The 23,753-nt window shown below is 38.8% G+C and overlaps 1 protein-coding gene across 5 annotated transcripts in view; it reads left to right on the forward strand.

The window, feature by feature from the left end:
• CAB39 (calcium binding protein 39) overlaps positions 1–23,753 on the forward strand; it is an 83,319-nt gene that overhangs the window by 6,456 nt on the left and 53,110 nt on the right. The window contains exon 1 of one of the 5 annotated variants that reach the window (XM_070270644.1): positions 22,252–22,385. The exons of the other annotated variants lie outside the window; for them this stretch is intronic. Coding sequence (XP_070126745.1) covers positions 22,383–22,385 — 3 coding nt within the window. The 5' untranslated portion in view covers positions 22,252–22,382. Of the gene's footprint in view, positions 1–22,251; positions 22,386–23,753 lie in introns of those variants that run through there. 5 annotated transcript variants of the gene reach the window in all.

Below are 23,753 nucleotides of genomic sequence, written 5' to 3' on the forward strand. Positions count from 1 at the left end.
AGTATTCTTTGGCTATATTTGGTACTAATTCTCTACCTACATAAAGGTGGTATGCTGGCCTTGATTGTAGGAATTGCTACCAAAAAGCCAAGGATTCTGTCACCGATGAGAGATGACGGTGCGATTCACCACCCCTGAGCATCCCTGTTCCTCAGCCATCTGTTATGAATTAATTTGTTCCGCAGTTTTATTGCCCATTACACTGGGTACTGTTCTTTATGCTGGTCTCAAAGGGTTCCTGGTCTCAGTAAACAACTCTTGCCCTCTTTGATGGCATGTTATCAGCCACTTCACTTACTTCTGGATTCTTCAGCAGGGGGACACAAACTCAGGCCACTAACGTGATTCTTGGAGATCTTGTGGCTCTCTCTTTACAGTGTGGTTTCATTCTCTCTTCAGCCTTTGATTGTTTGTGAGTTGTAAGTTTTTCCTGTGTACGTAAGTTTTTGTCTCAGTAGATTTCCTATGTATGTAAGCATTGTACAGTAGGTTGTAATTTATTTGAATTGCAGATTTTTAAAATTTTTTTCCTTTTTTCCTATCTCTTCTCTCCCCTCTTCCCCACCTCTTGTTATCACAATATAATACATTGTTTCTGCTAAGTGTTTATTAAATGATACAGCTATTTAATATTTGGATAAAACCGCTCAGCAGAGATGAAATACTTAACCAGAATAGAATTTTTGGTGTATTTTATTTATCTTTGCTATGTTTGTGCTTATTTGAATGAGGTTTATATACTATAACAGCTGGTGCTTATTAGGATCTCCCTTTTCTGGATAAGTTTGCAAAAAGCAGTGTTTCCCAAATTGTGTTTTGCAGAATACTAGTCTTATGAGAGATTAATAGTTGTTGGTGGGAGAGGTTCCAGAATGAACTTTAAGTTTGGGAACACACTGGGTTAAAAACAGTTAATCAGATTTTTTAAAAAAATCTTTTTAAAGATTGGCACCTGAGCTAACAACTGTTACCAATCTTCTTCTCCCCGCCCCCATCCCCCATATTTTCTTCCCCAATCCCCCCAGTACATAGTTGTATATTTTTAGTTGTAGGTCTTTCTAGTTGTGGCATGTGGGATGCCGTCTCAACTTGGCCTGATGAGCGCTGCCATGTCCACGCCCAGGATCCAAACCGGTGAAACCCTGGGCCGCCGAAGGCAGAGCACATGAACTTAACCACTTGGCTGGAGGGCTGGCCCCCAGATTTTAATTTTTGATGGTGGTTATATTACTGCTTTTCTGCAGAGCTTGTCAATGTTTTTAATACTGTGCATTGTGTCATGTGTCCAGGAAGGAAATCTAATGTGCAGTATTTCCCATTTTGCCAAGCTTATTTGGTCACAAGAACACCCCTTCCTCCAGGAAATACCCACAGACGTCTTTTTTTTTTTGAGGAAGATTAGCCCTGAGCTAACTACTGCCAATCCTCCTCTTTTTGCTGAGGAAGACTGGCCGTGAGCTAACACCGGTGCCCATCTTCCTCTACTTTATACGTGGGACGCCTACCACAGCATAACTTTTGCCAAGTGGTGCCATGTCCGCACCCAGGATCCGAACTGGTGAACCCCGGGCCGCCAAGAAGCGGAATGTACGAACTTAACCGCTGCGCCACTGGGCCGGCCCCACCCACAGACATCTTGAAGGAGGGCTCTACTGGAACAGTATTTGGGAAACCCTCTTTTTTACATGCTTATTAGTCTGGAATTAGTATGGATTAGTGTAGAAGTCAAAGCATTGACTTTTTGATTGGGATAATTCCTTATATCAGGTTTGAAATTCAACTAAGGTTGGAATCATTTATTTTCAGATTTTTTAAGTAAAAGAATGAACACTTTAAGTAAGTGGCTTTTTAAGCACCCCCAACCCTCCCTCCGCCTTTTTTTAACCCCAGCCTACAGTGAGAAATTACATTTTTGATCAGTGACCCAGTACATGCATAAATACACTGTCAAAACTGAAAAAGAAGCTTCATGAAACAATACTTAGGCGTCGCTACAAGTGAGAAAACCACAGCTCAGCGTAGAGAAGAGGAAGGGCTCTGGCCTTGGAATTCCTGCGTTTAGCTTCTGGTTGTGTTTTCCTGGGCGGGGTGTTTACTGCCACTTCTGCCTCAGCTTTCTCTTCTCTGAAAGGGCAAGAGTAGTTGTGAGGGTGCGCTGAGAAGTGCTTTGCCCAGTGTGCCTGACACACTCTAAGTGCCCCATGCATTTTAGCTTTCATGATAACTGAAGCTCTGAGACTCTTCCTGCTGCGCTGTACACACTTTCAAAAATATTTTAAGACTTTGAAAGTATTGAAGCAGCCTTCAAGTGAAGCTGGACTCTTGATCTGTGGCTGAATGTGTCATTTGTTGTGATATCAGCCCTCTGGAATACTAAGTTTTAAAATAGCCAAAAAGACCCACTTAAAGTTGATTTGCCTCATAGTTGCAAATGGACTCATGGTTGCTGAGCTTTGTGCTATATTATTGTCTATTTTTGAAACTATTTCTAACAATATCTTAAATTTAGAATAATCTTTCATTATAGCATGTAATTAAATGCAGATATGTACCTACATCAGTGATTAATTTGGCTTTCTTTAGTTTTAATTCACTAAAAGAAGAACAAGGTAAAAGTTACTCTTTTCTATTTTATCCCTGTTTCTGCAGTTTTTTAAAATTCCCCATCCTCAGTATTTTATATTGTTATTAGGAGTTTGATTTTGTGTCCTGACCTAAGAAAAGGGACATTTAGAGGAGATTAACAATGGTGGGGTCCAAATGCAGTCTGCGTCCTGTTATCCTGAACGTAGCTGGCTACCCCATGTGTTTATGCTACCTATGGAGGCGGCTTCGCTGTCTTGCTCTGATTAAATTTTTCTCTGTTTGTTTCTTTTACTATTGTCCATTTGTCCTCGGTGTGGCCTGAAGTTGCTGAAATGAGAGGTTCTGGTCAGCATCACTGGGACTTACCTGTTCAGTATGAAAGTAGCATAAAGATTCCCTTCTTGTGTGAGCAAAAAAGAATGAGGTAAAAAGAATAAATAATTGCTAATATGGCACCTATATGTTACCTGCTGGTATAAAGTTTAAGGCTTCTATATGTATTTACCTCATTTAATCCTATAATAACCCTGTCTTCATCCCCATATTTTCACGTGAGTAAACGGAGAAAAAGAAGCTAAGTAATTGGTTTGAAGTCATACACCTAGAAAGATTCCTGAGATTTGACACCCTCGTCCCAGAGCGTGCTCTTGTAACCCACCATACTCTGTTGCCTCCACCGCAAGATACTGGATGGGTGTGGACTCATCCTGGAACAGAGGAGATTTCTCTTACAGAGACAGATGAGTTCAAGTCTCCTGGTCAGGACGTGTGGTATCCTAGGACGCTGAGAGAACTTTCGTGTTGCTGAGTTACTGGCAGTGGTCTGAGGAGCTGTGAAGAGAGGGAGCCTTGCAGGAAGAATTAGAGAAGCTAATGTACTGTTTTTCCAAAAAAGGAAAAGGTAGAATCCACAAATCATAGAGACTGAACTTGACATTGATTGCTGGACAAATTCCAAAAGGGAGTGAGTCCTTTTGCAAAGTATTGATTTCTAGAAGCTACCATCCATTTATTAACTATTTCCTTTCCTATTAGGATTCTCTTAAGTGTATTGGATAAGAGGTAGGCAGGATACGGATATCTGGAAGGTTTCAGTCTCTTTCATATTTGAGATTATATGAAAATGTTAAATCATAATTTAAGTTGGAATATTTTCTAGGACTTAAAAGTCATTTTGATGTTTTTACAAGATCATTTCACTTATGTTCGTTGTATTAGAACATAGCTAGATAATGTGCTTTTCCTAAGCTGTATATGACAAACTAGTCGCAGGTACAGTGGCCCGCATCCCTGTGCCCTGCCTTCTCAAGTAGGCAAGAAGGAACTAGAACTGGTAACATCTTCCTGTATTGCACACAGCAAAGCAAATACTTCCTACTTTTAGATTGTTAAAATCCTTCATCCCTGTCCTTTAAGATTCGTCGTAACCCATTTGTTTACTCCAGAGCTGATCTTGCTCTTGTTCTTGAAGACTCCGCAGTGGGTGAGTAGAAGCTGAGTTCTTGGGAAGAAGGCCAGAGAGTAGGAGAGGGCACTCCTTCCTCATAGAAGCTACAGACTTGAGGAGGGTGACGAGGGTGGAGAATGTTAGCTTTTTCTTTTTTATCTTATGAAAGCTCTCCCACCTTTAAAATTAAATGTAGTAAAAGGAAGACAGAGGGATGACTATGTTTAGCATAGGATTGGATACAGGTACCCCATAGGTGTTTGGAAAGGGCAAAACTATCTTTTACAGAGGATTTTGTTGTTGTTGAGAGGAGGAAAGAATAAGAAATAGGCAGGAGGAACAAGACAGGAGTACATCCAGAAGGAAGTGACGAGAGAGACACTGGGTCTAAATTTATATGTCATGTACAACTTTGAAAGATCTAATGATGAAAGTGGAACTGATTGCTTTTCAGAATAGTCTTAAGAAGTAGAGCACTTGAATAAATTGTTAATCGTGGAATACATTAAATGTATATTAAAAGCCATGGCCTCCCAACCAAAAAAGGGAGAAGAGCTGCAGACCTACATAGCATAGAAATTAGATGTTCTTTTTTTTTTTTTTTTGCTGAGGAAGATTTGCCCTTAGCTAACGTCTATGGCCAGTCTTCCTCTTTTTGTTTGAGGAAGATTCACTCTGAGCTAACGTCTGTGCCAGTCTTCCTCTATTTTGTATGTAGGTCGCTGCCACAGCATGGCCACCAATGAGTGGTGTAGATCTGCGCTCGGGAACTGAACCTGTGCTGCTGAAGCAGAGCATGCCGAGCTTGACTACTAGGCTGCAAGGCCAGCCCCTGTATGTTCTTTTTAAAAATTGGAAAAAACTTATCAATAAACTATCTTACTTATCCTAGATCCTGTAAAAACACCAAAAGAGAACAAATACGTGTTCTGAAACTACCATAAACTCTTAGAACCCTAACAAAATATGAGGCAACCTGGTAAGGCAGTGCAAAGGGAGAAAACTTCAAATTTCACTTATGGAAGTAGCCATGAAAATCCTAAGTAAAACACCGACAAATTTAAATAAGAAATTCTCTTAATTAAAGAGGGCAAATAACAAGTAATACTTGGTATTTATTCTGTGCCAGGCATTGTTGTAATACATTATCTCAGTTAATCCTCACAACAACCCTAAGAAAGAGATTTTATTATTATTATTATTACCCTCACTTTATGGATTGAGAAATTTAGGCCAAGAAGTTAAATAGCCTGCCCAAGGACAAATTGCTAGTCAGTCGCTGAGGCTGGTTTTGAACCCATGGTGTCTGGCACCAGCATATATTGAACCTCATGCTGTATCTTCCCAGTATGTGCCAAGATAACAACGTTAATTCACCAATTCTTCCTGATTATGAACTCTTTAAAAGCTGGTGGGAGATACAAGAATATCTGTCTTAAATCAACAGCGAACAGTCGACTAATGGGAAAACACGGGTGGAATTCCCCTTGAAATCGGAAAATGGAACAACACGCCCAGTAACACTTCCAATGTTTGATGCTATCCTGGCCATTGCAAGAATACATCCTGTAAAAGATAGCCCTGTTAGGAAAAAATGGTAGAAATAGCAATATTTGCAGGTGTGACAATCTTAAGCCTAGGAAAACCAACAGAATCAATTGAAAAACTAAAAATAAGAGTCCAATAAGATAGCTATATACCACATAAAGATATTTAAAAATTGGTAGTGTTTTTCTTGCCAGCAATATCTAATTATAAAAATATTAGGAGGGGGGTGCCGGCCCCGTGGCTGAGTGGTTAAGTTCGCGCACTCCACTGCTGGCAGCCCAGTGTTTCGTTGGTTCGTATCCTGGGCGTGGACATGGCACCACTCATCAAGCCACGCTGAGGCGGCATCCCACATGCCACAACTAGAAGGATCCAAAACTAAGAATATACAACTATGTACTGGGAGGCTTTGGGGAGAAAAAGGAAAAAATAAGATCTTTAAAAAAATATGTATATATTAGGAGAGGGGCTGGCCCCGTGGCTGAGTGGTTAAATTCGCGCACTCCACTGCAGGCAGCCCAGTGTTTCGTTGGTTCGAATCCTGGGCGCGGACATGGTACTGCTCATCAAACCACGCTGAGGCAGCGTCCCACATGCCACAACTAGAAGGACCCACAACGAAGAATATACAACTATGTACTGGGGAGCTTTGGGGAGAAAAAGGAAAATAAAATAAAATAAAATCTTTTAAAAAAAATATTAGGAGAAAAATCTCATTATCACAACAAAAAATGAAATGCCTAAAGTGAAGGGGGATCTATATGAAATTTTTGGGATATCTATGAAGAAAACTATGAACTTAATTGTGTGAAAAAATAGTTAAGAATGGAGAGTTACCATGTTCTTCAATGTGAAGACTGATGGTTATGAAGCAAGATAATTCCCCAAGTTAAATTACCATAGTGTTGGCCAGAGAATATGTCAGAATTGTAAAAAGTCAACTTAGGGAGCTCAGTAAAAGCCTTACATGCACCTGCTATGTGAGTGACATCACATCAGTGGGAAAGGAGGAACGATTATTTACCAAGAGATTTTTAGACAATTCATCATCTATTTTTTGGGAAGACAATTTTGATAATTAAGCTACCCTTTATGAAAGTAAATCTGATGGAAGAATGAATTAAAAGCATCACTTAGAAGAACATTTATATGAATATTTATCAGACCTTTGCATGAGGAAGCAGGCTTATTTCCATCCCTGTCAAGTGATGGAAAGAAAAAAACCTTAAGATAAATGTGTGAAAAAATTTTCCATGGTGGTGGACAAAGGGTTAATATTTACCTCCATATAGTAAAAACTCAGACAAACTGGTAACTGCCATTTATTAGTAAGTTCCTCCTAGGCTTTAAATGCTACTCTGGGCATTTTATTCATGTTAAAATTTTAACAATCATCCATCATTTTATCAGTAATTGAGACTCAGAAGGTAAATGTTTTGCCCAAGGGTGTCGGTCCACACCTCTACTAAATAAACTGGGCAGATTCAGACCTGAGTCTGAAAAGAGCTGGTGCTCTCAACCCTTAAAGCATGCTATTTTTCAAACAGGTTAAAGGCTTAAACACTGGGTAAGTGAATAGTCAGTTCAGATAGTGGCTAAATAAAAGAAATGCAAATAAACAATGAGGGAGGACTGTTAAATAGAGATTTTTAAAAGTGGTAGTGCTTGTGCTCAAAGGGATGCGTTAAGACACAAGAAAAGGCATTTCATATACTGCCCATTGGGCCTTTCTGGGAAATAGTTTCGTCCAATATATATATCCAGAGTCTAAAATGTTCATTTCATATAAGCCAGGGAAAAATAATATGTATTTATTTTTTTTGTCCTTACTATAAGACATCGCCAGTGTCTTCAAAAGAAAAAAAAACCTAGCTACTTTATTGATTGTGGTGATGGCTGTGCAACTTGGTGAATATACTAAAAACTATTGAATTGTGTGCTTTAAATAGGTGAATTGTATGGTATATGAATTAAATGTGAATAAAGCTATTTTAAAATATCGAGCTGTTTCAGCTATTGGATAGAAGAGGGTAGAGTTTGCTTCTCTGAATATTTGAGTTGTTAAAGATATTCAGACACATTAGATTCTTCCAATTGACGTCACACTGATTTTATTGGTACAGCCTACTTGATGCAGCATCGTAAGCCTAAAGAAGGTGGAGTTAGTGCTGAGAATATCCTAGTGGTCAAAGGAGAGAGTTGGTAGCCCAGTGAGGTCATCTCTTAGCAGAGAGCTCGGAAGTGTTAGAGTTTCAAGGTTTATCACAGTCAGTCTTAAAACCCCATACTTGGATTTGAGGAGACACCTTATACCTCACCTTCTTTTAGAACTCAGATATGCACACAAACACAATCTCCCTGCTGGTTTTCCTTTAGTGTCCCACCTTGTGAGGAGTGTATGAAGATGACTCTTGCTCTCCAGGGCCATGCGTGAAATGTATTTTTTATCATTTTCAGAAACAAGAGTGCATAAGCCAACGTAAAATAGTTCAGAGGTTCAGTAGGAGGAAAAAAGCTCACACTAAGATATTGGTCTGTTGGGGAAATTACATCAGTTAGCTCAGCCCGTTCTGATCCTGACAGCAATGAGCAGGGTGAGATGAGTCAGGATAACATTTAAGGGTATGCCTCTAGGGGAGCTGGCAGCTCATTGACCACCTGGCCTGGAGGAAAGAGTAGTTGGTAGGGGGTTGGAGAGTTACAGTTATTCCATGATGTGGGCATGTTCCTGCATAAACCTAGTAAATTGTAGATGTTTATTGATTTGAAATACCAGATATTGCCAAGAGAGACTTATTTTCATCACCACTAACAAATACTTATGTGCAGGTGACCCTGCTAGGCCCTGCTGTAAGTGGAGGGGCTTTGCCCTTGCCAGGTCGGGCGAAATGAAAGAGTTTACATGCACAGAAAAGTTGGTTGTTCATCGGGGAGGCGAGATAAGCCACAGTTTAGGAGAGGTGACCAGGTGTCCTGGTTTGCCAGGGAAAGTCTGGGTTTATGCCCATTGTTAGTGTGTCTGCCTTCACTCCTCAAATTGTCCTTGTTTGGATGATGAGTTATATCATGTAACATTTAGTAATTGCAGAGGCAGCTGTTTCTTTACCGCTTCCTCTCATTTTTTTTGATGCTTAGGGTGCAAGGCTGTCTGTGAGATCCTTGGGCGTCTTCCCCTAAGGTAACTTGATTTTGAGGTGCTAATTCTGGCAGCTACTGGTCATTTGGAACCGAAAGAGTTTTCAGTAGGTTGCCATGACTTTTCTCTCTGAATGGGAACTGTGATGCTCTAACTTTAAAATGTTCTGCTTTGTCTCAACTCACACTCTTGAAAGGAGAGATTCTAAATGTAAACACCTTGTTTTCACCTGAATTCCCTCTTTGATTTGAGCTTCTGAGGAACTACTCAAGAAAGAGAAGTTGGGGAATTGTAGTTTTTAAATGGTTGTTGTTGGATGCCGTATAACTCTTAGGACTGTCTAGGGAGATGATATACCAATATTCATACACTTACACAGTATATTTATGTAGTCTTTAATTCTTAATACTTACTTTTGCATATTTCTTCCAAGTTTTAGAGCAACTGTATCCAAGGGAAAGATCAGGACTTTCACAAGATTGTCTTGGGAGTTCAGTTTACGATGGCCAGGAAAAAACTATTTAACTTGCCCTTGTTTATATAATCTTGAACTTTATTCTCAATTTGTGAGAATAAGCCGAGTTACCTGTTTTCACATTTTCATTTTTTTTTTTTATGTTTCTTCCTCTGTCATTTAATGACATATTTCAGATCTCCAGCCCCAAAATTAGGTTTTCAGAGTACGTGGAAGAATAAAAGGTGGTGCCACTCAGTCTCCACGAGGCCAGAGTGGGCCCTCTGCAAGATTAAGAGGGGAAATGTCTGAGCCCTTCCCTGCAGAGCTGCCTTTCTGGGGCAGAGCACGGGAACAGTGACGGCCAGAAAGTAGCCCCTGGTTTACCTGGAACTCTCCTGTTTCTTCCAACAAGGCAGGGCTTTAGTGAGAGTTTATCCCAGGGAAGAGTCAGTCACTCAAGGTGTGGGAAAAGGCAGAGATGCACCTGGGCCTCACCAACAGCCAGAACCAGGAACCAGACTCCATTATGACTGTCTATTTGCTGCTCTGATTCTCTGCTTCCTCCCCCAGTCCTCTCTGCAGACCGGTTTCTCCACCTGAGAGAGAGCCTGGCCACTTGCATTTCGTGAGTGTTCTTTCACACTTCAGCCCCTCAAGAGGTCTCCCTGTCCCTGTAGGTTACTTTGCTGGGGCCAGCAGAGGTGTGGTTCTTGTAGGACTATAGTGCCTCCCATTGGAGCTGTGGTAATGGTGTATGTTGGGGGAAGGAGATGGTTCTGGGATAGAGAGTGACCTATGATCTTCCCGACTATGAGGATTGTTGGGGTTCTTATCCTCTTGTCTGATTTGTTTAGTTGTCCAAGATATAAGTTCTAACGATCTTCTTGGTTTTTTTCCTGCCCTGAGGCCATATATTCCTTCTTATTGTGTCCTTTGTCTCTCATTTTAGCCTTAAAAGGAGGCTCCGTTTTAGCTCCTTTGGCCATAGATATCCTCAAGGCCCAGAGGAGTGTGTAAAGGACTAGCCCAGAAGATCCCCACGGAATTCCATCCTTGTCTAAAAAGTCACTGCACTTAAATTCACTCAACAATCCTGGAAATACAGAAGGAGGGACTGAGTGTTTGCTACCCTCAGGTGGAACATTGTTCTGCTTTGTCAGCATGCCTTTAGTCTAAACTGCCAGCATTTGTTGATTGGCTAGCATTTTGGTTTATCTCCTCGTTCTCATTTACATTAATGAGGTGCCCTTCCCCCATTGCCTCCCCCACCCCCCTCACCCCCAGACATCTTCAGTTGTTTTCCCTAATTTCCCAGAAGAAACTGGAGTAGAGTATAGAATAGAGGTTTGGAAGTACAGCTCAGCTATTAATTTATGAATGATATTTTTTACACTAGTCGAATAGAATACGTTTTCTTTAACTGGTTAAAAATATTTTTCTATAAGAGCAGCCATTTAGACCTTAATGTCTGTAATGCCTCCCACATAATAGGGACTTGAAAAATATGTTCTATAAACTTGAAATATTTTTGTTTATCCTTTCTTAGCAGAAAGGAGAATAACAGGGATTAAACAGGCACTGCCCGCTGGGGTAGGCCCTCTTTGAGAGATGGAGGGCCGTGGTGACCATCTCTCACATTACAGAGGAGGTTGGGCCATTGGTATTCATAGACAGAAATCATTTGACTCTGAAAAAAGAAGATGGTAATAGCGTATTTTGCCGTGGAAATAGCGTATTTTGCCATACACCATACATGTTGATTGTGTTGATACACTTTCCCCGTTTGCCTTTATTTAGTATTCTCTCTCCAGACAGGATGTCTCCTTAGCAGTGTTACCTACTTCCACCCAAGCAAGAAGATCGACACACTAGATCTTACAGTGTTTAACAGATGTATCAGGGTGGTAAGGTTAAAAGCCATACTCTCATGCTAAAATTAGCTAATTATTTTTTTGTGTTCCTTGCCTTCTATTTTAGAGAAATGGAAAAAATTGGGGGTATGTTTCCTTCTCTGTTCTTCCCTTTTCTGTCGCATCCTTCCCCTCACTCCAAAGAATTAGATAAGGAGCAAAGGAAAAATAAAGAGAAGTGATTTTGGGGGCAGGTTTAGTACACAAATAAATGCATGCTTTTTTTTTTTTTTTTTTTTTTGAGGAAGATTAGCCCTGAGCTAACATCTACTGCCAATCCTCCTTTTTTTGCTGAGGAAGCCTGGCCCTGAGCTAACATCCATGCATATCCTCCTCTACTTTATATATGGGACGCCTACCACAGCATGGCATGCCAAGCAGTGCCATGTCCGCACCAGGGATCCAAACCGGCGAACCCCAGGCCACTGAAGCGGAACGTGCACTTAACTGCTGCCGCCACGGAACTGGCCCAATGCACGTCTTTTATACTAGCTCGATGGGGACCACACATTTGGTTTGGAGTAGCCAGAACAAAGAAGAAAACAAGATGAATTCCAAGACTGTGTTCATGAGGTGGAAAACAAACGAGCTACTTAGGAGAAGCATAATTTTTCCAGCAAGTGAGACCCGGTGGATTCTTTATTAGTGTGGACTCGGGGGTCCTTAGTACAATTCTCTGAATTCTCTGTAGTGTCTGTAATGGTGAAGTACTTGAGTTCAAGTTTAAGACGTCTTAGTACAAGACATAAGGCGTGATGTTAGGCTGGAGTGCAGTTGAATTAAGTCAGTGCTTTCCTGGTGCTCTGGAGCTTTGGAAGCCGCCCTCTGTAATTATTCGTACCACTGAACTTTCTATTAAAATTGGGTACCAGAGAAGTCCAAGGTTAGAGTTTCTCGTAACCCCTCTGCTTTAACAGTTAGCTGGGCTGGTGGGCAGCACTAATACCTGCCTTTGAAAAGTGAAAAGCTTAACTGGGACTTGATTTTATTTCATTTATTTTTTATTTTTATTTTTATTATTATTATTTTTGGTGAGGAAGATTGGCCCTGAGTGAACATCTCTGCCAATCTTCCTCTATTTTGCATGTGGAATGCTGCCTCAGCATGGCTCCGTGAGCTTGATGATGATGTGTAAGTCTGCACCTGGGATCTGAACCCGTGAACCCTGTGCTGCTAAAGCGGAGCTCCCGAACCCAACCACTATGCCACCAGACCAGCCCCTTGATTTTTTTAATTTAATAATTAGGGCAAAGCTATTTAATAGTGGTTAGGACCAAAAACAGCAAACAAAACTAGTTTGCTCTGTAGGGCTTGATTTTAAATCTAGTTGTATAAATTGACTTGGAGCCCAGGTTAGTGTTTTCCTCAGAAAATAATTCTGTGTTCAACATGCAGACATGTTTAATGGACCTTGTATTATGCCATAAAGTAGTCGTTTTAAAAAATTTGTTAAATTGCTGACACAGAAGCCCAATATAAAAACCTGATAGGAGGGAGGTGTTTGGGCTGGAGAGGAGGTGGACCCCCACCTGCTCTAGACTTCAGAGCATGATTTTAAAGCCACTGTGAGAATCAGTCATCCTGGTCTGGAAAAACTTCAAAGCCTGCATCACTTTTATGGAATGAGCTCCACCTCTGCACCCGCTACTCCCAAGAACACGTGGAGAAAACCTAACTTTAATTAACATTAACTTCCTTTTTGAACCACTAAGATTCTGACAGTTTGGCAGTTGATTAGCAGTAACTCCAACATTTGGGAGATCAAGTTAAAAACCAGGAAGGTAGATTTTTGAGACCTGGACAGAAATGATAGTCTCTGTTTGTATGCCATTTTGCAGATTACAGAACACTTTCACATATATTTTGTTTAGCTGTCACATTCACTTGTGTTAGTAGCATTCTTCTGCTGAAATAAAGGAAAAATGAAATCCTATGTTTAGAATTTGTATAGAAGGAAAGAAGTTTTTAATGTAAGTAAGTGTATCCATTGTAGCTCCTCTGAATGTTTTGGGGCCTCTACCTAAAGCTTTGTATGTTCCCTTGGTTATAAGCTGCTTTTGCTGTACATTTTACACACAGCTTTCAGATTAAAAGGCAAGTTTTCCATGGTGACTATATTGTGATGTCAGCACTCACCTGGAAGGCAACACTCCATGAGGCATGGAATGTTCTTTGAGCAGTAAAAGAAGGCATGTGATTATTCTGTAAACAGCACGTGGGTTTACAGTGAGTTTTTCACCTTCTGCCTTCCTTTTCACTCGATACTTTATTACCCACCAGAGCTTGGTGGAATTACAAAATAATTTTTGTTTCTTTATCATAGTTCAGATTGTTGCATAAAGCTCTCCAGTCAATTGTAATACATTTTCTGACTCTTAGCCAAATTTTTCCTGTCGACACCACGCAGCTCAAGAAGCATCTCCTCGGTTGAAGTTTGAGGCCTTCAGCACACAGTGCTGACCCTCTGAACTTGCCACTCATATCACTCATTTGGGTTTTTCATACAGGATCTGGTGGCAGATGTTAGTCTCCCATTGATTTCAGTCTTGCTGTGTGTGTGCCTTGTCTCCCAGCTGTGTTCTAAGTCCTGGAACAACTCCCAGTGTATTCTACTGCAAGATGAGACCACATCTTTTGTCCACGAGCTGAGTTTTGGATGTATGATGGGGAACTTTTTTCCTCCAAAAGCGCAAGCAAGAGCTTTTACATTGGATCATGCCAATCACTTGACAAATAAACTTCAGTGACTACTTCCTCTGAGATGAAATGTTTTTTACCTTCATTATTTCATCTAGAATTTTTCTCTCAACCCAGCATCAGGCCTCCATGTGCCAGTTAGGGTACTCGTATGGAAGGGTGGAAAGGATATGTTGACTGGTTAGAATTCTCAGTCATCCTTGGGTTAAAAGTTCTACGAGATCCTCTAAAGGGCCATGTAATTGTGCGTTCTGTGACTCTAAATACTTCTGCTGGAAAAAGTCTATTTACACTAAATACCACCATACAATGGTCTTTGAGCAGTTTAAAAAGAAAACAAACCTTCAAATCTCCAACTATGGTGCTTCGGCTCAGGCTGGTTTTGTGGCATGTTTGTGCTTTTGTGGGCGTTTGGCCAGAACAGAAATAGCAATACTTGGACCTTGAAGGAGAGTGATTTTCCAGGTTTACATCTGATCCTCTAGAAATAAGTTTTAATGTTGTAAATTTAAAAAAGGAAATTGTTGCTTCAAAATAATAGTTCTTCTTTGGAATGACTAAAAAGAAAAGATGAAGATCATTTCACTGTTCATAGGTGTAACTTTTTAGAACCACAGCATTTTCTTACTTTTTCAATCTATCTTAATTCTTTCACACGAAAATAATTTTCCGAAAAGGGTTTCTTTAAAGTTGAACTTTTTAAAAATTTTCCCGCTTGTTTACAGTTCAAGTTTTGAATCACACATTGATTTGAAGGAATTATCTTTTTAAAAGAGTGAGATTGACTATTTGCTTTCCTTATTTACCAAAACGTGGGTAAGGCTGTGATCTTTGTCCATGATCATATGGACTGTGTTTACACAACCTTGTGGTAAAGTGAGGAGCAAGTTTATGCAGAAGAAAAATGGATTTATAATTTCATCCTTTGATGGTTTCACATTTTCAGATGTGGACACTGATTAACCTTTCGTATTATTAAAATACAGTTCTAATTTGTAAAGAAATGGTTGAAATTCACATTTTCTGAAACTGATTCTAAGATTATGATAATGTAACTCTTAATTCCTTAGAATAAGGGTGGATAAAATTAGAGATGGCAGAACCATATTGATATAAGACCTTTCACATTTTCGTGGAAATCAGCTAGTAAGTCGTGTATTAAAGATGTTTCTAAATAATGATTTGTAATATGTAACTGATTACAAATCTTAGACCAAGTGGTGAAATCTTTTTGCCTTGTGATAATTTGAGAAGTTTAGCATTGTGAATAAGATACTATCATAAGTAAAAGAGTTACTCAGATTGATTATAAATGTGTTTTACAAACTACAGGTCCCATGCTATCACTTGGCTGTGAAATCAGCTTAGTGGGCTGTGAATAGCATTTTAAACAGGAGGGAAGGAAGGGATCAGTGGACTTGGATAGAAGGAAATAGAATAGAGAATATTGGTGTAATTTTACATAGTAAAGTTAAGTGCTGTTTGGTGATACTTTTTGTGTGTGTGATACTCATTTCTTATATATAAATATATGTGTGTCATGAAGTCAGAGAAATCTGTACACCATCGCTGCTAGTGGTAGTGCACTTAGGTGGCCTGGTGGCCTTATGGTTGTTTAAATGACTGTACCCACAGTGCATATTTATGACAGGCTTTAACTGGGAAGCTCCAGTATTTGTACTTTTAACAGGGAGTAAAGGAAGACCTCTGTGACTTGATCAGCTTTGTAGTTACAGGAATCTGGTAGGGAAAGCTAATGATTCACTGAATGAGAGAATCAAGATCCAAAAAAAAATTTTAAATGTCATACTCTATGCTGAATCTAAATCAGAAGGAATTTAATAGGAATAATTGTTCAGTTCTGCAGGTCTGTCCCAAAATGCAATGGTAAACGATGGGTGAAAATGTGGCTCATATATGTAGAGAAGATGTAGATCAATTAAATTGCTCACTAGAAAGCAGCCATGTAATGACACTATCAAAACTACTAATGGAGTTTAAGACTACGTTTATGAAATATATGGATAGGTAGTCTTGGCTGATCAGATTACATATGGTATGGAGTCCAGTTTGAAACACCATACCTTTTTTTTCTTTTTGGTGTTGAGGAAGATTTGCCCAGAGCTAACATCTGTTACCAGTATTCCTCATTTTCCCCTTTTATGTAAGCTGCTTCCACAGTGTGGCCACTAACAGACAAGTGGTGTAGGTCCATGCCTGGGATCCAAACCTGGGCTGCCGAAGTGAAGCGCAGCGCTCTGAACTTAACCAGTAGGCCACCAGGGCTGGCCCTGAAACCCCACACTCTTGAAAGGGATGGTGACAAGCTGAATGCCTGGAGAATAATTGAGGGGGTTCTCTTACTGAGTCAGCTCCCCCAAGATTCAGCTTTACCTATAACAAAACCACAACTGGATACATTTTATAGGAATTTGGTTGCTAACAAGGCTAAATGTAGTGCAGATTGAATGTGAATTTATGGCTCTTGCTCCCAGACAGATCACAGGCTACTGTAGTGATGGTAATTTATATGTTAATGTATCTGATTGGACTGTTCAAAATGCTTTGAGCTCTCTCTGCATGACGTCTCTCACTTCAATTTATGATCCTGTGCCGCATAACAATGTTTCAGTCAACAACGGTCCACATATACGATGGTGGTCCCGGAAGATTATTAACGTGTAGCCTGGGTGTGTAGTAGGCTATACCATCTAGGTTCGTGTAAGTGCACTCTGTGATGTTCACACCAGAAAGAAGTCGCCTAATGACACACTTCTCAGAACGTGTCCCTGTTGTTAAGCAACGCATGGCTGTACTCCAGTCGTGGAGGCCTCACTGCTTAGGACGTGAGGATACAGGTCTATCACAAAATTTTCCTATCTGATGCCCACTGAAATTGCTGCCTAGGTTGTATGGTATGTTCTGTCAATTTACTTCTAAATCCTAGTATTTGCCTCTGGCATGGCTTAGACTGAGATGAAGTCTAGGAATGAGAAGTCTGTCATGGTATCGGTTGAATCCATTTCTAAAAGGTGTGTCTATAAATTAATTTTTTAAAATATCCTCAAATCATAGACCTATAACTTTGGAAAATACCAAATTTACATAAATTTATTTAATGTCATACTTATTTAATATGTATTTAAATATAGTTATCATATATAAAGAGTATATTCTGCCCCCCCAAAATAATTTAATTAGTTGATTAACTGAAGAAAGGTCATGAATTCATGTTACAGTGGGTTTTTTGATTAACTTTTTTCCACAACTAAGCAGTGCTGGTGTGAAAGTTGCTACACTTTGTCAAATTGGATAATGTAGTGAGGTTTGTTAAAATCGATTTTACTCAAACTTATTTCAGAAAAGGATACCTTTGTTTAATTGTAAATAATGTCTGATATCTATAAATAAGAAATCTTACATTCGTATTCAACATCCAGTTACAAGCCTGATAGGAAATCCAGAATTCACAAAGAAAAAGATGATAGGCAAAGCTATGAGAAAATGAAAACTTTGTACATTAAGTGACAAAGTTGAAAGTCAAATGGCAAACTAGAAGAACATATTTGCAAAAAATATGAGCCAAAGGGATAAATATTCGTAATTCTATAATGTCCTTCAAATCAATAAGAAAAAGGTAGACTCTGAGCCCAGTAGACTAATGGGCAGTAGAGATGTACCAACAGTTTTACTAAGGAAATATAAATGGATAATAGACATGAAGATATATTCTTGTCATTAATGATCAACAATTCAAATCAAAAGAATTAAGTTGATGAGGGATGGGAAGAGGAAGAGGCCAAGAAAATAGCATTTTTAATTCGACAGATTGGTAAAAATCAAAAGGATTAATCGGGTTTAGTGTTGCTTAGCTAATGAGGAAATGGCTGCCTTCATGTGCTGTTGGTGGTGGTGTAAATTGGCATAAGCTTTGGTACAAGTTAAGAATCTTCAGGTTTTGACTCCCAGATTGCTACCTTACCTGAGTCACTCAGAATTTCCTTGGCTTTTTTTTGCTCTGGTATCTGGTATACAGAACATTGTCTGCTCTTTTTGTGGCCAGCGCAGCCCTTTATGATGAAAACTTGCTTTATTTGATGGGCAGGTCAGGGATCATTTCTTCAGTTTTTATAAAGATAAAGAGCTGACACTTATGTTCAGTGACTGTCCTGAGTCAGATAGGTCTGGCTAGTAGAGAGAAAGATAAGGGACAGCTGGGCTGATCCTTAAGGCAAAATAAAGCAGGGCAGGTCCTGCACAGAAGGAAAGGGACGTGTAGTAACACATTAGAAATAAGACCCAAAGCCTATGACCTGAGTATTTTTGCTGATATAGTTACACAACAGCCTGTCCTTTGGAGAAATGCTGCAGTGACCCCCTGCTGACTCAGAAAAGAGCTGTGTTGGTCCAACAATTTCAGCTATGAAGAAAGTGTGTCTTTAATTTACTTTTATAATGAATTTGAAAAACATTGTTAAAGGCATATTTCATGTGGAATTATGGATACAAAATTAAAAGTTTTGCCAAGCTATGTTCATACAGAAAATTGAAACCTAAGGACGTGGACCTTAATTTTTAACACTTTATTTGTAGTATTATTAACCTGATTTAGAACTTGATATTTATTTAGTCACAACTAGAAGAAAAACATTTAGAAGAATACTCCCATTCATGGCAACTTACTTCAGTCCTGAGCAAACTACCTTTGAAACAAGAAAAGACATTTGAAAACTTCTACTGGGGCCACTACTCAACTGGAACAAATAACAAATATATAAAGAGCAAACTTTTTTATGCAGAAGTCAGAAATCAAGTTAGTATGTGTGTGTATATATATGTTTGTCAAGGTTATTTAAACTTAAAAGAATGAAGTAATAGAGCTCTAATACATGATACATTCTTAACTCCTGAGAGTTTCTTAGCTGTGTTCAGTGTGGTTAAAATACTTCCGATCATATCTTTAAGTGAATTCTAGAACTGTTTAAGTGGTTGTGTATACATGCCCCACCTTGTTCCAGAGAGGATTTAAGGCAGCTTGAAATATTCTGATGTACTTAGTTATCATAACTTTAGTCTTAAAAATCCATAATGACTGCTTGGTATGCTGAAATTACCACAGTAAAACTTGACACTAGTAGTATGATTCTTTCAATTAGTGTTGTGGTTTAACATGAGCTTCCTCTTTGTAAAATTAACACACAGCTTTGTTTTTACCAGAGCTGGTGCTTTAAAAAATCCTGGTAAAGTTACTTTTGTCTAAAAATCAGCTGCTAAAGCAGAGCCCTGTCCTATAAGCAGGTGTCTCTTGCTTTGTTGCTTGAATAAAGAATGAACTGTACCATTAGAGCATATTTCGTAAGCATTCATAATTTGATACTCTCATGTTTAGTGTGAGTAAAAGAAACTTTGAAGGACTAACAGAAGGCCTGCTTTAGAACACCACCAAGTGAAGTTATTTCTAAACATGTTTACTAAGCTCATTTCATTAAGTACTTCTTCTGTAATTCATTCAGAATAAAAGCTATTAAGATAGGATTTTTTGTTCTAAAAATTTAAACTTGTGAGAATACTATTAAAGATAGATTCACATAAGCATTATTTAATACTTCAGATGACAAAAATGGAATTTACGGTCCGTATGACGTATATAACAGTTACCTTTGGCATTAGGATCTAGTGGAGAATGTTCCGCTAACAATAGTCTACCCTGACCTACATCTTTAAATTCTGAAAATGTTAAGAAGATTTGAAGTCTCTGAAAATCTCTTTTTAAAAAATGTTCTGAAAAAATGTAGGAATATGCCTAAAAGAGTTTTGTTTTAGATGAGACCACGTTTTCCCAAAGGATGAGTGGATGGAGAAGCTGATCGTCCCTCGGGCCTGTGCCTGTGTTTGGGACACTTGGTTGGAACTGGAAAGTAGTAGACACTATTCATAGCCCAGCTCTCCATGCAGTGCATTTCTGAGATTTAATAGAGAAGGAACTTGAGTTGTCAACCATGAGCAATAAAGTAAGAATCCTCTTAAAAGCTATGAAACAGAGGTGTAGGCCAGTTTGGGGGGTTTTTTTGAGGGGGTAAAGGAGCATTCAAGGGTGTCTTTTTCCTATTTATTTAACTCATAATCTTAGAAATTGCCTTTTGCCTATTTGATGAGAATTTAAAAATCAGTGTTCTTAGGAAGTCACTCAGGGGCCAGCCCTGGTGGCCTAGTGGTTAAATTAAGGGCGCTCTGTTTCGGCAGCCCTGGGTTCAGTTCCCAGGCATGGACCTACACCACTCTGTTAGCTGCCATGCTGTGTTGGTGGCCCACATACTAAAAAAATAGAGGAAGATTGGCACGGATGTTAGTTCAAGGCAAATTTTCCTCAGCAAAAAAAAAAAAGAAAAAGTCTGAACATTTATTTCTGGTTACTATGTTTGCTAATTGAATCATACTTTTATGTTTGTGCATTTTTGTAATGCTTGATCTGTATATAAGGTGACAGGACAAATAAATACAGAGAGTAGAATTTGGAGTCAAGAGATTTGCCTTGAATCCTGATGCATATATTCAACATGAGATCTCAAGGCCAGCCTTTTATGTGAATCCATACAGGAAGTATTTACCATAGGAGTTGGAGAAAGTGAGCAGGGGTAGTTTCATGGATAGAAAGTGTTCATAGACATTGAATTAGAGAATACACATCACAATATAATGCCCACATCATTGGTGCTATTAAGTGCATTCTAACTTAACATTAATAAAAACAGTCAATTTGAAAAAAAAAATCCAAAACAGGATGATTCTTCACATTGTGCCACAGTCTTGGGAACCCAGATCAACCCTTTCAGTATTCCATCTTGGTTAATTACACGAATCCATCACACTGTAGCCAGAATTTTGCTATGTTTATATTCATGGCACAAACAGCCTACTGGTGGACAAATTAGAGTTGCTCAACAAGTATGGGTCTGGCTATGTAGGTGCTTTCTAGATTTCCTGTTCACCTACCCTCCCAGACCATCTAGGTAGGGGCCCCTGATTTCTACCTGGTTTCAGGTGAAAACTTTCTAGTTAACTCCTGGTTATTTATGTATCAGTCATTTCTGTGGCCTTGTTTGTTTGTTTTTGTTTTGAGAAGTCTTTTTTAGTTCCAGTCAATAGATGTGTCTGGAGTCTTATGCAAAGCAGCATGCCAAATGTTAAGAGCATCTAACATGATGGCGAATATTCAGGAAGCCACTACCAAGGGGCTTCCTGACTAGTTGGGGGTGATAACATATGTAAATAATAATAGCACACAATAAACAAGATTTTAAAAGCTTAGGAGTATGAGGAGGGGGATTTCTTTTACTGTGGGGGTCTTCGTGGCAGAGCTGGTATTTAAAAGCAGAGCTAGAGATGGGCAAGACTTTGGACAGGTAGAGCAGGGGCTACCCATGTTGGCATTGCCAAAGTTTTCCAAGAATTATTTCAGAGAGGGCATGACAAGTCAGCTGTAGGAGGCATTGCCCATATACCTATTTCCTCTATAGATATTCTTTATCTTCTTTGCCATCAACAGATAAGTTTGTTTATTGAATTGTACTAGACAAAATGAAAATATGTGTAGATTGGAACAGTTAAGAAAAAGAGCGACACACTGTAGCAGAGGAAGGGTTTTAAGTCAGAAACCTGGATTAAGGTGGTCATTTTGCAGTTACAGATACATTTAACTTTGAACGTTTGGGCAAATGAGGAAAAAAAGCAAAGCAGAAACACAGTGGACATACCGATTAAAAGAAACATACCAATTCTTCAGAATTGAAACTTTATTACTAATTTTTAAAAATTATGAAAATACTCAAGCATGTACAGATAGACTCTAATATAGTGAATTTCCAGCTTTAACGTTTATTCATATTTTGCTAGCCTTGTTTCATCTATCCCCCCCGACCTTACTCTTAGGGAGGGGTCATACTAGAATATTTTATAGCAAATTCCACATCACTCTACTTTAGTATGTGTGTCTAACTGATCAGGACGTTTTTACATATCTACTACTTCTGTTATAATACCCAACAAAATTAACAGTAATTCCTTAATTATCATACCTAGTGTACAATTTCCAACGTATCTTTTTTATTGTGGTTTATTTGAATCAGGTCCTGAGAGGCCCATATATTTGACTGTCTAGTGAATCTCTTACCATGGAACGTTCTTTGCTGCCTTTTTCCCTCTTCTTGGGCTATTTGACTTGTTGGAGAAATGCACTGTTTGTCTAGTCAAGTGTCCCTTGTTCTAGGTTTGACTCACTGCTTCCTTGTGATGTTGTTTAACTTGTTTCTCCATCCCCTGTGTTTCCTGTAGATCGATAGATCTAGAAGCTTGATTAGATTCAGAATTTTTTTTTTTCTTTTTTAATGAGGGAAAGGAGGTCAAATATTTTTATGGATGGAGCTTTGTACTTCCTATTGGATCATGTCATGAGACACATTGATGTCTGGTTGTCCTATTTTTAGTGATAGATCAGTGTGTTCCAAGTTGTCAGCTCCAGTGTATCCACTATGAAGTTCTCCATCAACATTTCACCTACTGGTTTTAGTGGCTGTTGGTGATTGTTTCACGAAGGATTACAAAATGGTAATTTTCTATTTTTCTTTCTACATTTACTAGCTATGTGAATCTTCTATAAAGAACTTTCCCTTATCTGTTTGATTACCCTCAAATACAGGCTATACAGAAAAAACAGGATAAATGTGCCTTCCTTTCCGTTTATTTACCAGTTTTTAGGATATTGAGCTGTTCCTGTATAGTCCAAGATGACCAATGAAATTTATTTTAGTATTATAATTTTTTCATGGATTTTAATGTTTTACTTATATTAACTATATGATATATACTTATTGTTAGTAACTATACATAATAATTTGTATATCATATATATGCACATATTTAATTTGCATGTCAGTTTCTTGTGATCATTTTCCTTATTGTGTCCAAATTGTACCATCTTAGGCCTGTGGGAGCCTTTCAGATTGTCTCCTTTTGTCTTTCTTGGCATGACCACATTTATCTTTGCTGTGAGGTAAGATGTCCCAGGCTCATCTTGTATATTTCCTGCTCCTTCATGGAGCCCTGGTTCTTTATAGTGGGAATGATCTTGTGGTAATTTTTTAAATAGCACTTTCATAAGCAGGAAAAAACAGTATTACACACACATTGTAAATACTTAACCTTAAGAAAAATTTAATATACATTTCACATTCTCACTATCCATTATTAACTTTTGATATATATTTTTTCTTTTTGGTAAGGAAGAGTGTCCCTGAGTCAACATCTGTGCCGCTCTTCCTCTGTTTTGTATGTGGGATGCCACCACAGCATGGCTTGACGAGCAGTGTGTAGGTCTGCACCCAGGATCTGAACCCACGAATGACAGGCCACCGAAGTAGAGCGTGCGAACTTAACCACTACACCACTGGGCTGGCCCCTAACCTTTGATATTTTTTTTCTTGATCAGCATATGTATCTGCATATATAGATCACACATGAGATTATAATATATATTTATGCACCTTTGTATCTAACGTGTTTTCACTTAGGAATTGTGGGCATTTTTTCATGTCAGAAATCTTCAGAAGCATTGATTTTAAATGACTTCACAATGTTCAGGTATATTGTCTGAGGATTTTGCTGTTTTCCCTTTTTTCCACTGTTTTGAGTAACTGTTCACTTGCCATCTTGATACATAAATGGTAGAGAAGCAAGTTTAAACCGGCTGATACATAAGGAACATATTCATTGTAACATGGAAGATACTAGGTAACCTAATAGATAGTAGATTTGGAGTCAAAACCTTGCTTGGAGTCCCAGCTCTTCCACTTTACTAACTAGCTTCATGGTATTTGAACAAATTGTCCAATACTTTTGAGCCTTAGTTTACTCATCTATAGAAAAGAAAAAACTGAAACTTCTCTAGGAATGAAGGATCAGAAGACTTCTGTTTCT

This window comes from Equus caballus, chromosome 6, assembly GCF_041296265.1.
Source record: "Equus caballus isolate H_3958 breed thoroughbred chromosome 6, TB-T2T, whole genome shotgun sequence".
In the NCBI taxonomy this organism is placed as follows: domain Eukaryota; kingdom Metazoa; phylum Chordata; class Mammalia; order Perissodactyla; family Equidae; genus Equus; species Equus caballus.